Source organism: Nicotiana tomentosiformis, chromosome 1 (genome assembly GCF_000390325.3).
Source record: "Nicotiana tomentosiformis chromosome 1, ASM39032v3, whole genome shotgun sequence".
In the NCBI taxonomy this organism is placed as follows: Eukaryota; Viridiplantae; Streptophyta; class Magnoliopsida; order Solanales; family Solanaceae; genus Nicotiana; species Nicotiana tomentosiformis.
Window position 1 is genome coordinate 45,099,853 of NC_090812.1, and position 16,461 is coordinate 45,116,313.

General features: G+C 35.1%; 3 protein-coding genes and 1 non-coding gene across 4 annotated transcripts; all 4 read left to right on the forward strand.

Moving 5' to 3' along the window:
* The first annotated feature begins 5,108 nt into the window (after positions 1-5,108).
* Positions 5,109-7,775, forward strand: LOC104101690 (uncharacterized). The gene is made up of 4 exons (XM_070194950.1): positions 5,109-5,475; positions 5,618-5,856; positions 6,127-6,616; positions 7,153-7,775. Exons 1-4 carry the CDS (start codon positions 5,109-5,111, stop codon positions 7,773-7,775), a joined length of 1,719 nt encoding a protein of 572 aa, XP_070051051.1.
* A 2,559-nt stretch (positions 7,776-10,334) lies between these two features.
* On the forward strand, positions 10,335-13,484 carry LOC104101688 (phosphatidylinositol 4-kinase gamma 4-like). Its single transcript, XM_009609180.4, has 2 exons — positions 10,335-11,976; positions 12,900-13,484. The coding sequence occupies exons 1-2, from the start codon at positions 10,633-10,635 to the stop codon at positions 13,275-13,277; spliced, it is 1,722 nt and encodes a 573-aa protein (XP_009607475.1). The 5' UTR covers positions 10,335-10,632; the 3' UTR covers positions 13,278-13,484.
* On the forward strand, positions 12,403-12,504 carry LOC117278076 (small nucleolar RNA snoR69Y). The gene has a single exon (XR_004508389.1). It is a non-coding gene; the product is annotated as a small nucleolar RNA snoR69Y (small nucleolar RNA).
* Positions 13,485-14,579: 1,095 nt separating the features above from the next.
* LOC104101687 (uncharacterized) lies at positions 14,580-15,566 on the forward strand. The gene has a single exon (XM_070181899.1). The coding sequence runs from the start codon at positions 14,727-14,729 to the stop codon at positions 15,339-15,341; it is 615 nt and encodes a 204-aa protein (XP_070038000.1). The 5' UTR covers positions 14,580-14,726; the 3' UTR covers positions 15,342-15,566.
* The last annotated feature ends 895 nt before the right edge of the window (positions 15,567-16,461 follow it).

A 16,461-nucleotide genomic window follows, 5' to 3' on the forward strand; every position in this document is an offset into this window, starting at 1 on the left:
TCTTTTGTAGAGAATAAGTTAGAGACTTAGATTTTCTGGTTCTCTTAATTCTCTTTTTCACTACACCAAGTTCACTTTTTTTCATACACACTACCATTATTTTTTATACCAAACACAAGGAAGAAATACCACTATTTATAAGTGTAGAATTTCTTTCATGAAATAAATAATAAGGTAGTAGGATAATAAAAGTATAGAACATGGCTGGTGGTTACAAAATTTACTCTTTAGTGGGTAATTAGTGGTAGATCATGACATTAGTAATTTCATGAGTTACACCAAAGTAATGGCTACTTTCTTGACAATTTATAACCACTACCTTACAAGAAATAATGCACTTTAATATTAAAATGCACATAACACCAACACCAATTATTTCTCACATAATAGCAAGAGGTTATAAATTTTTTAACACTATGTATTATTTAGCCAATAGTACTAGGTTAATTACTATTTTATCAAATTTTTAACCATAAAGATTTACTTATCTATACTATATTAAATGGAAAAAGGTTAAAAATGCCCCTAAACTATTGGAAAAGGTTTAAAAATACTCTCCATCCACCTATTGGGCTAAAAATACCCCTCCATCCACCTTTTTGGTTCACTTATGCCCTTTGACCGTTAGGTCAATGCTGAATTAAAAATAATATTTATTTAAATTTCACGTGCTAACTTCTTATTGGCCAAAATTAAAACATCTAACCCATTAGAAATACCCACCCATATCTAACCAGTTTTTCGTACTAACCCACTTCAAACACTAACCCGACCCGAATAAAAAGTTCAACTAAAAAAAAAGAGCCCCCACTTCTATCAAACTCCATGGAACAAAACCTCCATGGAAGTTGCCGCAAACATATAGACGCAAATTTACTACGTGGTTTTCTTTTTCTTGTTATGGCATCCAGTTCAATTTACATGATAGACAAAAATCGCATTATATTCAAGATGAGTTTAATTTAATCATTTTCACATAACGGAAAGATCTCAAAGTGATTATTTGGAAGATATCATAAACCGTTGGACTACCCCTAGTTTTTCGTCCCACATTATTGTCAAAAAAATCATTGGCTCATTTATGCTAGGTTTTTCTTGTTTGTTTAATTTGTTCGTGAACCTTTATTCGGTGATAATTCTTTACATGAGATTAATCAAGAAAATGAACGCATGTAAATCCATGGTTAGATGGAAGTGGGGCATCTTTTTTTTATTTAAACTTTTTATTCGGGTCAGGTTAGTGATTGGGGCGGGTTAGTCCGAAAAACGGGTAGATATGGGTGGGTCTTTCTAATAGGTTAGATGTTTTAATTTCGACCAATAAAAAGTTGTCATGCGGAATTTAAATAATTATTTTTTAAATTCAGCATTGACCTAACGGTCAAAGGGCATAAGTGAACCAAAAAGGTAGATGAAGGGGTAATTTTAGCCCAATAAGTTGTTGTAGCGTATTTTTTAGACCTTTTTTAATAGTTCAGGGGCATTTTTTACCCTTCTCCGTATATTAAAAGTACAAAAGCTCTTAGCGAAATGTCATTCGCCTTTTTGACCCTTCTAAAATAGAGTTCATATTGGACAAAATAGACATTTGATTATCTCTTTAGGAATAATTATTTAATTATATTCCTACTATTTAGGAAAGTGAGATAATTAATTTTCTAGTATTTAGGAATAATCATTTAATAATTCTCCTAATATTTAAAACTTTGACTTTTTTATTCCTTTTAACTCTAGAAATATGAGATTTCAGAAGAAAAAAGAACCTATAAAATATAACAAAATATTCAGAAAAAGACCCTATCGAGTAGTTACCCTCCAATTGCTTCAAGAAGGCATCAGATTTCTTTGCAGAATTGAGAGTCTCATCGGGCAATGGCACTCCTACAGCATCCTAGGCAGCCCCTCCCACATCTTTCCTGCAGATTTCTTTTAGTTCTTATTTAAACTAAGTAAGAACTCCTAAATATAACCGTTTCAATTAATAAAAAAATGTTACTATATTAGTTTATAGTCACTTTATGGTGCACGTTATGAATTTAGTGATAATAGTTTCTTCTTTTCATGTTTACTATATTATTTTAAATAATCTTATAAACTAAAAATAGTCGACGAATATATATATATATATATATATATATATATATATATATATATATATATATATATAAAATTCATGTATAATATGTATATAACTATGTATAATCAATCTATGTATACCAGCTAGAAAAAATAAACAATGAATCTGGCCGGCTATTTGTGCAACAATCCCTAAAAATTATAATTATAATTAATATTTCAAAATCGGGATGAGCTAATATTAAGAATTTGAATTAACAAAAATTTTGTTATTTTCTTTAATATTGAGAACAAATAATTAAGTCTTTGAATTAACTAATAACAAAAGAATTCAATTTAATTATTTTTCAAATTCATCATATAAGTAAATTTATTTGTCAAGTTAATAAAAGTCTTAAGGTACACAAATTAATTTTGGTAAGAAGAGCATCAATGGTGAAAAAAAATAAAAATCGGTTATAATATAAAATTAAAAGTCAAATCGATAACAATGCGAATTTGAAGCAAAAATGATGAAATAGTACAGTACAAAATGTTTTATAAATGAATTATCATTTGTTTTTTCTTTCTTGTATTCAGTCCAACATGTGACAATGTTTCGTTATATTATTTTATATATGAAGTTATTTATTATAAAATATTATTCAAAATTAGCTATTCTTTAAACTTTACATTGTCGCAATCATTTTTTAGGAAGCATAGTGCCAATTTTTCATCCTAAATTTCTAAAAGACCAAAAAATTAAATTTTTTATTTTAAAATTCCGATATAAGTCTTTTTTAAAACACAAATAAGGCATCCGAAAACTTTTGTAGTATATGGCATCTTTATTTATTGAGCTAGATAAATGGGAATAACATTTATTATTTTCAGATTTTTTTGAACTTTTATTTTAGAGTTTTATATAACTCAAATAAATTATCTAATAATATTTATGTAATTTTAAAAATTATATATTCATTGATACGAATACACGCGCAAAGCGCTTACCCTAAAACTAGTACTATATAAATAATGTGATTATGTAAAAATCCTTCCACCATCCATGTATAATACTAATGTATTTATTAATTACACTCATTAATAATCAGAACCAATGAGATTATGATAAGGGCATCTCCAACCCTCCCCCGCTTCTCCATAATGCAACCCTTTTTTGCCAAAATGTGGCTCCAATGCTCCCCCATTTTTGCCCCCAAAATGGAGAATGAATAGTGTTACTCCAAATTGGGAGTGACACTATTCATCTCCTCAATTACTATTCATCCTTACTTTATTATTATTTTTATTATTTAACTCTTTTAATTTATCTCTTTATATATACCTAATTATGTTTATGTAATATCTTTATAATATTAATTTTACATCTTAACTTTGGAGTATAATTTTGATAAATTAATTTTCGTGCATTTATTATTTTTATGTAATAAAAATCTCCTCCATTACTATTCATCCTTACTTTATTATTATTTTTATTATTTAACTCTTTTAATTTATCTCTTTATATATACCTAGTTATGTTTATGTAATATCTTTATAATATTAATTTTACGTGTTTCAACTATTAGGGCTGCAACATATTAGCCTCTTTTTTTCTGCTCGATGGCATGTTTCTCTCTGGGCATATGTTAGCAAACCTGCGTCGTCCATGGGGAAGAGAGCACGCAAACTATCTCAGAAAGCACTAATGGCTCAAGCAAGCTTGCAATTGCAAAGCAATGCTCAGCGGGGGAAAAGAGGCAGTGAAGTACGTGAGAAAGAGGCTACTCTTCCTCAAATTAGGGCAAAAATCAATGAAATAGTGGTGCAACCAAATGAAAATGCTAAGCAGAAACAGGTAGAAGCTCAACAGATCTGGAATGAAGTCGCACAACCAACACGAAGCAGCAGATATGCGTAATCAACAAGTAAAGGAAGAAAATCATGGGTGGATGAAGTTGAGGAAGAATTAGCAATGCAAAAACAGAAGAAATCTGTGTGGGAGGACTTCGATTTGTCAAAAATTTCTAATGCAGGGTTTAAATTGGAATATGTTGCTCCCAAAACTCACGGTGAGTCTCCAATTGTTGAAATTGAGCTAGATGACATAAGCTCTGAAATTGAATTCTAGAAAAATATTGTAGTATGCTATGTGTTAGGGGAACATCCTACATTCACAGTAATACAGGGGTATATTCAGAGACTTTGGGCAAAACATGGTATTAATAAGATATCAATGTTGAAGAATGGAGTCACACTTGTGCGATTTTATTCTGAAATTGGTAAGAATGAGGCCATACAAGGAGGGATCTATCACTTTGATAATAAACCTTTTATAGTGAAGGCATAGAGCCCTAATCTAGAGTTCACCAGGGAGGAGTTGCTTACGGTTTCGATTTGGATAAAATTTTCAGGGTTGGATTTTAAATACTGGAGCTCTAAAGGCTTGAGCAAGATTGGTAGTCTAGTTGGGAAACCATTAACGGTGGACCAAAATACTGAAAGGAAGAATGGTTTGAATTTTGCAAGGCTGCTAGTTGAAGTGGAGATGGACTCAAAACTACCTGAAGTGGTGTTGTTCCGGAATGAAAAGGGACAATTGGTAGAATAAAGAGTTAGCTATGATTGGAAACCAACATTGTGCACACATTGCTCAAAGTATGGTCATTCAGAAAGTATATATAGGAAGAAACATCCAGTAAAGCTAGCAACACAACAAGAACAGAAAGGGCAGCAAACAAACAAAGATGATGGGGTGGATAACCAGCTTGCAGAGATAAGATCAGATAAAAGGATGGACAAAGGTAAAACAAAAGCTGTTCAAGGCCATGAAAGGCACACAAGTAGTACTAGTAGTTCCGGTTGGGTAACTCCGATGAAAATTGGTAGGGCTAATCCACTACAGGACAAGACCCAAGTTGAGAGGTTGAATGCTTATGAGGTTTTGCAAAGGGGAGAGACAGAGAACTTAGAAGGTACGGAGAAGGAGAAGAATGTGGGAGGCCAACCATTGCCCCATTTAGGGGATGGTTAACTTACTTAGTTGGAATGTAATGGGCTTAAATGCCCCTAATAAGCAAAAGAAGATTAAACTCCTTTGCAATGAAGAAAGAGTAGGACTAATTGGCCTACTAGAAACAAAAATAAAGAGGGATAAAATAGATCAAGTAATGGGGAAGCTGTTTGGTGGATGGCAGTTCATCTCAAATTTGGACTGTCATTACAATGGACGGATAGTGGTTCTATGGAGAGATGATTTGTACAAAATCAAACTTATTGCTATGACTGATCAAATAGTTACTTGTGAGGCTCTCTATATATCTCACCAGTTGACTTTTAATGTCTCTTTTATGTATGCCCATAACACAAGAGAAGAAAAGAGAGGTTTATGGGACAGTACGATGAATCAGAGTAGAAGAAGTATGCAACCTTGGATGATATTGGGAGAATGTTGTGCTCCATGATGAGGGTATAATTGGAGGGTGTCCTATTTTCTGGACTGAGGTGGTGGATTTCAATAACTGTGTGTTTGAAGCTGGCTTGATTGAATTGCCTATGCTAGGCAATAGGTATTCCTGGAATGATAAAGGTGTTGATAAGAGAATCTTCTCCAAAATAGATTGGATTTTTATAAATGATATGTGGCTAGACAATATGCCTACCTGTAGAGCCATTCTTTTGCCGGAAGGCATAAGTGACCACTGCCCTATAAAAGTCTCACTAGCAGAAGAGAATCCTAGGAGGAAAAGATCCTTCCAATACTGCAACACATGGTCACACAACCCTCAGTTTGTGGATCTAGTAAGAGAGGAGAGGAATACATCATTTAAAGGGTGTAAAATGTTCAAAGTAGTGAAAAAATTGAAATCCTTAAAGAAGAAACTCAAGCTGCTTAATTCGGACTGCTTTAGCAATATTATAAATGAAGCTAATGAGGATAGGAAGATACTGAAGGAGGCTCAACAATAATTGCAGAGAGATCCTACTAACAGGGCTCTACAACAGTATGAACTCGAAATATATCATAGGTTTAAAAAATCCTCATACTTAGCAGAAATATATCTATAACAGAGAAGCAAAGCCGTATGGATAAAGTTGGGTGATGACAATACACAGTACTTTTACTCTGTGATCAAACATAGGAAATTGAAGCACTCCATTACTCAGCTAAAGGATAGAGCGGAAGAATGGCAGAATAAGCCTAACGACATTGCTAGAATATTTGTCGAGTATTATGAAGATCTATTGGAGAAGAGAGATGATTCAAGAACACGAGTAAACAATAGAGTACTACAGGAAGGAACAATACTTACTATTGATCAACAGATGGAGTTGTTGCAACCTTATACTGATAAGGATGTGAAAAAGGCTTTATTTAATATTGACAGGAATAAAAGTTTCGGGCCTGATGGGTATGGTAGTGGATTCTTTCGAGATGCATGGGACATTATTGGAACATATTTCACAGAAGCAGTACTTAAATTTTATCAGAATGGCCAACTGTTGAAGCAGATTAATAGTACAAATATAGCCCTTATTCCCAAGATAGAGGTTCCTGAATGTGCAAGCCACTTTCGACCAATTTCTTGTTGCAATGTAATCTATAAGTGTATTTCTAAATGATCTGCATCAGACTCAAGAAGGCAATTAAGTACTTGGTAGCAGAGAATCAATCAATTTTTGTTGAAGGCAGATCAATGATGCACAATGTCTTGATATGTCACGATTTATTAAGACATTACAATAGGAGAACTTCACCAAGGTGCTTGCTGAAGATTGATCTTTGAAAGGTATATGACATGGTTAATTGAGAGTTTCTTAATGAAGCTTTGGAGGGATTTGGATTTCCAAGAAAGTTCAGATACTTAATCATGACATGTGTTTCATCTACAAAGTTCTTTGTTAAAATAAATGAAGAAAGCCATGGTTTTTTTTTGAAGGAATGAGAGGTCTGCGACAAGGAGATACTATGTCTCCTCTTCTGTTTGTTCTTGTGATGGAATATCTCTCAAGGATATTGAAGATAGCAAGCAGATTACCTGACTTTGGATATCATCCTATGTGCAAGCCGACCAAACTTACACATTATTTTTTCAGATGATCTGATGCTTTTCTGCAAAGGTAATATGAGCTCAGTAAATCGCCTCATGAAGATACTAAATCATTTTAGTGCCACTACTGGATTGATTGCAAATATGGATAAATCCAACATCTTCTTGGCTGGAATAGATGATAACACTAAGGAGCAGCTACTTCAAAGAACGAGATTTGTATTGGGTGCTTTGCCTATGAAATACTTGGGGCTGCCACTCTCATCCAAGAAATGGAATAAAATGAATTGTCATCAACTAGTGGAGAAAATTACACACAGAGTTAAAGTCACCTATTCCAGACAACTATCCTATGCTGGGAGACTTCAGGTGATAGAAGCAGTATTATTTTCCATACAGAGTTTTTGGAGTTCAGTGTTCATTCTACCTCAAAGTGTACTGAAGGAGGTGGATAGGATCTGTAGGGAATACTTATGGGGAGGATCAGTTGACAAGGTGGCTTTGTTATCGTGGGAAAAGATCTGCCAACCTAAGAAATTGGGAGGTTTAAATACCAAGGGGTGCAAGGAGTGGAACATTGCATCTGTAGGCAAACTAATCTGGCAATTGCAAGTAAATAAGGAATCATTATGGGTTAAATGGGTACATAGCATTTATATGAAGACATAAACTAATTTCTGGGAACATAAACCGCCGATGGATTGTAGTTGGTATTGGAAGAAACTCAACTCCCTAAAAGAAAGAATGCAGGAATGGTATGTGCAAGGAAGATATGTGCTTACAGTGAATGGTGAGTATTCGATTACAAGGAACTATTTGGATATAACTGGGAGCCACTCTAGGATGAGAATAACTGAACTTGTATGGACTGTTATGGCACAACTAAGGCATAGATTCATAATGTGGTTAGCAATTCATGGAAGGCTGCTTACTAGGGAGAGACTGCTTAAGTTGCAGATACTAGTCGAAAATGTGTATTGCTGTCTCTGTGATGCACATGTGATGGAAACAAATATGCATTTGTTTGGTGAGTGTGATTGGTTTCAGAATGTCAAACAAGAGTTGGTGCAATGGACATGAATACATGTTCGGGCAGGTGATTTTAAGCAAGTTTTAGAAAGTTTCAAACGGAAGCAATGGTCGCGACTCAAAAAAGAGCCGATGACAGCAATATGGGGGGCTATACTATACCACACTTGGAAAGCTAGGAATTGGAAATTGTTCAAAGGAATAAATGTACATAGATTAGAGATAGTGTCATAGATTAAAAAGGATGTATTGGTTAGACTAGAATTATATAGAACATCTCGTAGAGCTAGGAGATGTAGAGGATTAGTATATAAGCTTCTACGTAACAAGCGTTCTGGTTTTTTTTTTTGTTGTTGTTCAGATCTGTTTGTTGGAGGCCTAAGTTCTGCTATGTGGAATTAGGTGCTCTTTATTTGTAATTGATTTGGTTTGTCAATGATAATTCACAATGGTTACCAAAAAAAAAATATTAATTTTACATCTTAACTTTGGAGTATAATTTTGATAAATTAATTTTCGTGCATTTATTATTTTTATGTAAAATTCTAAGTTAATTTTATTATAAATTATAATTGTACAAAAAATATATAATGATCTCAAAAAATAAATGGTGCAAATATAAAATATTAGATGTTGCTAAAATTGAAAAGTGAATTTGAAAATATATTAAAATTGGAAATACATGAAAATTGAAAATACATCAAATTAAAATACATAAAAATTAAAACTACGGTAAATAGCAGAATAACTTAGTAGGGACCTATGTCTTCTTCAGATACACCAAAATCATTATAGTATTGAGTGAATTAGGCCAAGGATTGTTGTACTGCACAACATGATAATCGAGGATGAGCGTGATCTTAATGCACCAATTCAAGATGATTGGGAATGTCCACCTCCAACGGTAGAAATGGTAGTAGATAAAAATCACCGATTTGAGCAATTTTGAGCTCGACACAAAAAAATTAAGGACAAAGATGCTCATTTTACACTTCGTAATGCATTAATAGATCATTTATGAGAGCATACTAAAGGTGAAGGTTGAATATTTATGTAATATTTAATCCGAATTTTACCATAATATAATATATATTTAATTATCTTGTATCTCAATGATTTCACTTTTATTTGATTTATCCGTTAATATATATAATCTATAATATTTGCTTATAAATTATATTATTTAAAAATTTATGGTATAAAATAATTTTATATTAAATTATATGTGATGAATATGTAAAAAAGAAAAAAAAGATAGAATTTCTTTAATAGAAATAAAAAAATAAAATTTAAATAAAAAATAATACTCCCTCCATTTCAATTTATGTGAACCTATTTGACTGGGCACGTAGTTTAAGAAAAGAGAGAAGATTTTTAAACTTGTGGTGTAAAATGAGACACATATATTTTGTGTGGCTATAAATCATTGTATAAAGGTAAATTGTTTCCAAATAAGGAAAGATGTCATTCTTTTTTATACGGACTAAAAAGAAAATAGGTTCACATAAATTGAAATGAAGGGAGTAATTTAATATTGAAGAGAGAAGAATATAAAATAAAATATTTTGTTTTGGAGTAAAAAATAAAGTTTTGATTAGAATAACTTTACTCAATTTTGAAGTTTACTTTATTTTGTAGGAGAAAACGGAGACAAGTGTCATATATGGCCTAAGTAGAAAAGTCTTGCATGAGCCAATTTCCTCGAACTTACACAGCACTTAACAACGTTACCATTATTCTTGTAATCTGTGTCATCAATGATGTGTCTTCTTCCAACTTGTTGCCCAATTAACGACGCCGTTAACAGCATTTTCTCAATTTCCTCTTTCCCGAAATCAAAACCGAGTAAACGCCGTTAAAGACCGTCAAAAATCCACGTCAAAGTCGTTATTCAACGCTGTACACTATAATAATTCCCACGCCTACAACGCATATCTTCTTCAGTCTTCTTCTTCAACGGTACCAAATTTCTCCACCAAACACGCTCCCAATTTGTCACCGTTCAATCGCCGGGAAATTCGCCGGAACCATTCAAAAAATTCGTCGTTGATCTGTTTTCACCTTATCTATATACTAAGCTTCCGATCATCCATTTCCTCTTCGGTTCTTATTCCTCCGTTAATAAGAATCCGCTCGTTCTTCTCTGCCTTTGGATTTCTCTATTTAAGTTTATTTCTATTTTTTCCCCAAATCCAATTTCTGAAACCCTAATTTCCGATTTCCCAAAGCTTCTAGCTTTCGCTTTTCTATGGCCCATTTCAAGTAAATTCATACATGGGCCTATTATGAATATCTAGGGCTTTGGGAAGTTTTAATTTGGTTTTGTTCTTTTTTTATTTGTACAGTTTCGATCTGTGAAGAGGAACACAGATTGTATGTAAAGATGGGTTTGTGAAAATCTTGGTAAATTATCTTTTGTTTTTTAGGGGTTTATATTTTTCAGGTTGATTTGATTTTTTTGGAATTTAGGGTTTGAAAATTTTGGATTAGTGGAAAGATGTCTTCAGCTGGGGTGATTGCGATTAGTCCTATGTGCAAAGAATCTATGATGATTCCTGCAGATTTCCATAGCCAAGAATCAATTTTGATATACGTGGCTATGTCAGGGTCAATGGTACCAATGAGGGTTTTGGAATATGATTCAATTGACTCTGTGAAGCTTCAGATTCAGACCTGTAAAGGGTTTGTCGTGAAAAATCAAAAATTGGTGTGTGGTGGCCGAGAATTGGCCAGGAGCAATTCCCTCATTAGGGATTATGGAGTTGGTGATGGGAATGTTCTCCATTTGGTCCTTAGGTTATCAGATCTTCAGGTCATCAATGTGAAAACTTCTTCTGGTGAAGAGTTTACCTTTAATGTGGATAGGAGCAGGGATGTCGGATATGTGAAACGTCAAATTGCTAAGAAAAAGAAGGGTGCTTTAGGAGATATCGATGAGCAAGAAGTGCTTTGCAATGGTGAAAGACTTGAAGATCAGAGGCTTATACATGATATCTGCAAGAACAATGATGCTGTGATTCATTTGTTTGTGAGAAAATCTGCAAAGATTAGAGCAAGACCAGTGGAGAAGAATTTTGAGCTGTCTATTGTGGCACCACAACTGAATGATGACAAGGCTACGGAGAGCAGTAGTGGGAATGAAATACTAGATAATAAGCTTTCGGTCCCTAAGGAGCCTCCTGATAGGGCAAGTATTTTGGAACCTATCATTGTTAACCCAAAGATTGAAGTGCCTTTGGTGATTAGTGATTTGATTGGCTCTACACTTGAAGGGTTAGATAGAGGACATTATCCTATTAGATCCTCCGAAGGCACAGGAGGAGCCTACTTTATGCTTGATGCAGCAGGGATTAAGTACGTTTCGGTGTTTAAACCAATTGATGAGGAGCCTATGGCTGTGAATAACCCACGAGGGCTGCCTTTGTCAGTTAATGGCGAGGGCTTGAAGAAAGGAACAAGAGTTGGAGAAGGTGCTTTGAGGGAATGTGCTGCTTACCTTTTGGATCATCCAAAAAGCGGTAGGCGTTCATTTTCTGGTGAGGCACTGGGCTTTGCTGGTGTTCCACCAACTCTCTTTGTGAGGTGTCTCCACAGCGGATTCAATCACCCAGATGGTATCACCCCTAAGATTGGCTCCTTGCAAAAGTTCATGGAGAACAAAGGAAGTTGTGAGGATATAGGTCCCAGTGCTTTTCCTGTGGGGGAAGTGCATAAGATTGCAGTGCTTGATATGAGGATGGCAAATGCAGATAGGCATGCAGGGAATATTTTAATGAGCAAAGGTGAAGATGGGCAGATTGTCCTCATTCCAATTGATCATGGTTACTGCTTGCCTGACAGTGTAAGTCTTCATCTTTAATTTCCTTTTCTTTTGGTGTATGATGTGAACAGTTGGTGGATGCAATTCTTCTTTGCTGCATTTCCTGTTACATCTTTCTTATATTGGTTATTAAAGTAGTTACAATGTGATGTTAATTATCTTTGCAATTTTGTTTTCTGCTCTAACATGTCCCTCCAGCAAGTGACTGTATGATTTTGAGTGCGAATTCGGAAGCATGTTGTCTTCATTCGTTATAGTCAAATTTTGGTTGAGGGTATAAACTAACTTCAAAATCAATGTGTCTCCAGTGGAATAGCTTTCCCCGATTTCGACATACTTACAAGCCTTTGAAATGACAATCACAAATCCATGGATTAAAAGCATATCATTTTCATGTCAAATCGCAGTATGATTTTTATTGGCCAGAACACCTATGAGAAAATAGGGAGCGATTGCAATGATGATAACATTTTCCCAGCTCATTATGAGACCTTATCTTTTAAGGTCCGGGAATATACTCGTTTCCAACACACATGTCTGAGCTTCGCCCCTATAGTAAAAAGAAGAATCCCCCGCATTTCAAGAAAAAAACACCTATGAGAAGCTGTGGTCTTTACAAAACTGACCACCTTTTTTTACCTGCCCCTTTGAGAGGCCAGCTATTATCTGCAGTATATGAGGCATTAAACGAATTCGAAGTCCAAGTAGTGTGCTCTTTTAAAAGAAGTTCTGGAGTACGATTAGTAAAAAATGTCATTGCTTTTTGCCTTGATACGAGTAGCAAAAACTTCTGTGAAATTTGAGAGTTGTGAATGCTTGTTAGGCGGCTTGTTATATATTCTCTCGCTCTTCTTTAATTCAGGATTGACAATAGATGGAAGTCAATTAGACTTCGGGAAAATTTGTATAGTTTGGTTCTGATCAGTTGGTTTATGCTATTTCAGTTTGAAGATGTCACTTTTGACTGGCTTTATTGGCCACAAGCTCGTCAGCCTTTTAGCTCCGAAACCATTGAGTACATAAAATCACTCGATGCGGAAGAAGACATTGCCTTGTTGAAGTTTTACGGGTGGGACATGCCTTTGGAAAGTGCCCGCACACTCCGCATCTCTACTATGCTTTTGAAGAAAGGTGCAGAGAGGGGCCTCACGGCATTTACCATTGGGAACATCATGTGCAGAGAAACCTTGAACAAGGAATCTGTGATTGAGGAGATTGTTCAAGAAGCACTGGAATCTGTGCTTCCTGGCTCAAGTGAAGATGCATTCCTTGAGACCGTCTCGCATGTAATGGATCGCCTCTTTGATGAGATTTCCTATTGATATTTCACTGAAGAATTGGTACATAGGTGTACATAGGAGAGTCTGCGGACACCTATTGTCTGCATGCATCAACTTAAAGAGAATATCCTGATTCATTGCTTTCAATTCATTTTCGCAGTTAACCAAGTTCTTTATCTCGGTGTCAATTCTCAAAATACTGTAAAGTTTGTTCATCTTTTTTTATGCTGGATTAAGTTGAAGACACAATATCCTTTTCCTTAAATAATAGTTTACGTTCTTGTATACTTATTAAATATGTTTGCAGGAGCCAAGGCTGTTGACATTGTTGGTTAAGCTTCAACCTAGGTAGAGGAATAAGAAACCGAGACTCGGATGAGTTGTGTGCTAGTTTTAGCCCTTTTGGGTGGTACATAACTCAAGTAATGAACAAAGCTAAGATCTCAACAGATCTGTTTTATTGTACAAAGTTGTACATTAATTTTTTCTGAGCCCTTTGGAGTTGAAAGATTCAAGGTGAATGTTTGCTAGTAGATCCAACTAACTCCTTTGCTACATTGCTGCACCTTTCCACCTTTTGATAGGATGGGTTTGGTATGAAGTGGGACATCATTTCATTTTTATTAAACCTTAACTTGATGCAGAGTTCACTTCAAACGTAATTATGCAAACCTTATTTCTCACTCAAAACTCTTTAAGTAATTCTTAAACCTCCAATCCCCTACGGAAACACAATTGAGAAAGCAACTATATAAGCATCTTAAAATCAATCAATTGACTTAAGTTTGTTCTTTTCGAAAACCATTTCAATCCTTTACTAGTAAATATGTGTCTTTTAAGTAAATTAAGAGTTCTCTAAAATTAAAGGTTTCCACTCGTTCTTAAACTGACAACAAATCTGTAATTAAACTAAGAAAGACTAAATATCAGATTTAATGTAACTATTAGATCAAACATGTGTTTATTAACTCATATACGTGTCATCTATGTTGCCTACTACACCAAAATGAAATGCTTACGAGAATTTTGTCTGCTCAGTTGGAAAAAAAGGATAAATATGATACAAATAGTAACCAAACTATTTTTGTTAACTTCTAACAAAAGGCAAAATTAAACAAAAATTTATAGTATAGGAGCAAATATAGGCTTTTTTCCCTTGTATGAATTTTTGCTGCTTAAAATATTTTTTCAACATTTGTTCCTTCACGAGAAAGAAAAGGAAAAAGGGGTAACTAGCACTTTCCTTAATATTGACAGAAGAAGACAAATCACTGTAGTAAATCCAGACCATTTAACCAAGCAGTCAGTGATATACCAATCTCTCTCTTTTCTCTCTTTGCCTTTGTCTCTTGTTTTTATCCTTTTTCTTTAGTGCCAATGATATGCTACCCAGCACTTTATTGACAATATCCCTCCCCCTTTCCTACTATTCCACATTCTTGCCACTAAATTTTCCCAACTGGGGCTGTTCAAAAGCATTAATCTTTAGCCATGTTTGATCCTTACAGATCTAAACCCAGTAGTAGAGGCCGCACTAACTTGGCTTCTTGTTGTGTTGCCACTTTCTTCTTGATCTTACTCATTGTAGGCATTATTGTCGTCTACTTCTTCCTTTTCAAACCCAAAACTCCCAAAATCGCCGTCGACGCCGTTCAATTCCCCACCTTCTCCGTTACTAACGGCAGCGTTAACTTCACCTTCTTCCAGTACGTCTCCGTCACAAACCCAAATCGCGATGAGTTCACTCACTACGACAGCTCGCTTCAGCTCAGTTACTCCGGCGAGCCGGTGGGTGTAGTGTTTATTCCAGCCGGCAAGATCGACGGTGGTCGGACGCAGCATATGTCGGCGAAGTTTGATGTTCAGTCTTACCCGCTTCCGGCAACTTTGAGAGCTGATGTCTCAGGCGGCGGGGTGGTTTCTACGGCGGCGGCGAACGGCGGAGGTGGGGTTGGAAGGGGACCCACAATGGAGGTGGAAACGAGGATGAAGTTGGTGGGGAGGGTGAGGGTGTTGAAGGTGTTTACACATAGGGTGGATAGTGGAGTGAAGTGTAAAGTGGTGATTCAAGTCAGCAGCGGCTCTGTTTTAGGCGTCCGTTGCTGATACATGACTTTCTTGCTGTTAATTAATTACATTTCAGCTTCTGATCAAGGCATTGTTAAAAGGGAAATTGCAGATGTATTTGTATTAGAAATTAGGCGAATGCAAGTGCACAAATTGATGAAGAATTGTTTTTTGTGCTTTGGCTTATGTATAATTATGGCGATTGTCAAACTGCAACATGTTTTATGATTGTTAAAATGGTCAGAAGACAATTGCTTTTGGCCACTTCCAGATTTCTCATCATTGTGACTAGTCTACTCTGCATCATTCCATTTTTATCAATATTATGATTTGCACTTTTGACCAACTTGCTCATTTGCGCTAATTTACAGCTTAAGCAAGTCAGCAAGTTGTTTGTTGCCTTTGGTGTAAAGTATGAATGGTAAATGATGTAAGTAGAGTTGAGCTATAAGCTGTAGCTGAGTTTATTTGGTTTTTAAAACCTCACATAAAGCGATTCTATTGCTACAACTTTGGAATGCAGATTATGGTAAGAAAACTAAGATGCAGTTATGGAGGTCTAATTTATGGAATTTCTCTTATATAACATGTTTTTTTCAAGTCGACTAAGTTTCTATTCGGGAGTCTTGCAGTTGCAACGTTTTCTATTGTTACGCTGAAAGGTATTAAAACAACAAAGATGAAGAATGCTAAAGATGGATCTCCTCCATAAAAGTTATTAGTCACAAAAAAGTTGTATTAGTCACATTTTTGCATATTTACAAGATCCACAAGATGTTCAATCATAGTATGATTCTTAGAAATCAAATGACAAGGGTATCCCATGTTGTTACAAGGACAACAACACGACAGGTTTTTTCTTCTCAATCTCATATTTCAGGGTACCTCTCTAAATGAATGATCGCCTCTTTCAAGGTCAAACTAACTGACTCTTCGTAACTTTCGACCTCAGAAACGGGAGAATACTCAGAAGCAGAGGATACTGTCGAAGGCAGAACGTAAAGAATCAATCTGCAAATTGAGTCAACACAGACTTCTAAATCACAGTAAACTTTCTACTTTTAATAATGTGAATTTTCAGAGAAGTGCTTTAACAGTTCTGATATAATTACATTACCATCCCCATCAGAGAGGTGTCTAGAGATGCACAGAGGGAAGC

Excerpts from the sequence above, each read along its gene's own strand:
- LOC104101687 (XM_070181899.1), top strand. The coding sequence starts at position 14,727 with ATGTTTGATCCTTACAGATCTAAACCCAGTAGTAGAGGCCGCACTAAC.
- LOC104101688 (XM_009609180.4), top strand. The coding sequence starts at position 10,633 with ATGTCTTCAGCTGGGGTGATTGCGATTAGTCCTATGTGCAAAGAATCT. Across the intron at positions 11,977-12,899 it reads GTTACTGCTTGCCTGACAGT|TTTGAAGATGTCACTTTTGA; the intron begins GTAAGTCTTCAT and ends ATGCTATTTCAG.
- LOC104101690 (XM_070194950.1), top strand. The coding sequence starts at position 5,109 with ATGGGCTTAAATGCCCCTAATAAGCAAAAGAAGATTAAACTCCTTTGC. Across the intron at positions 5,857-6,126 it reads ACCCTCAGTTTGTGGATCTA|AGAAGCAAAGCCGTATGGAT; the intron begins GTAAGAGAGGAG and ends TATCTATAACAG. Across the intron at positions 6,617-7,152 it reads CAAGATAGAGGTTCCTGAAT|ATGATCTGATGCTTTTCTGC; the intron begins GTGCAAGCCACT and ends TTATTTTTTCAG.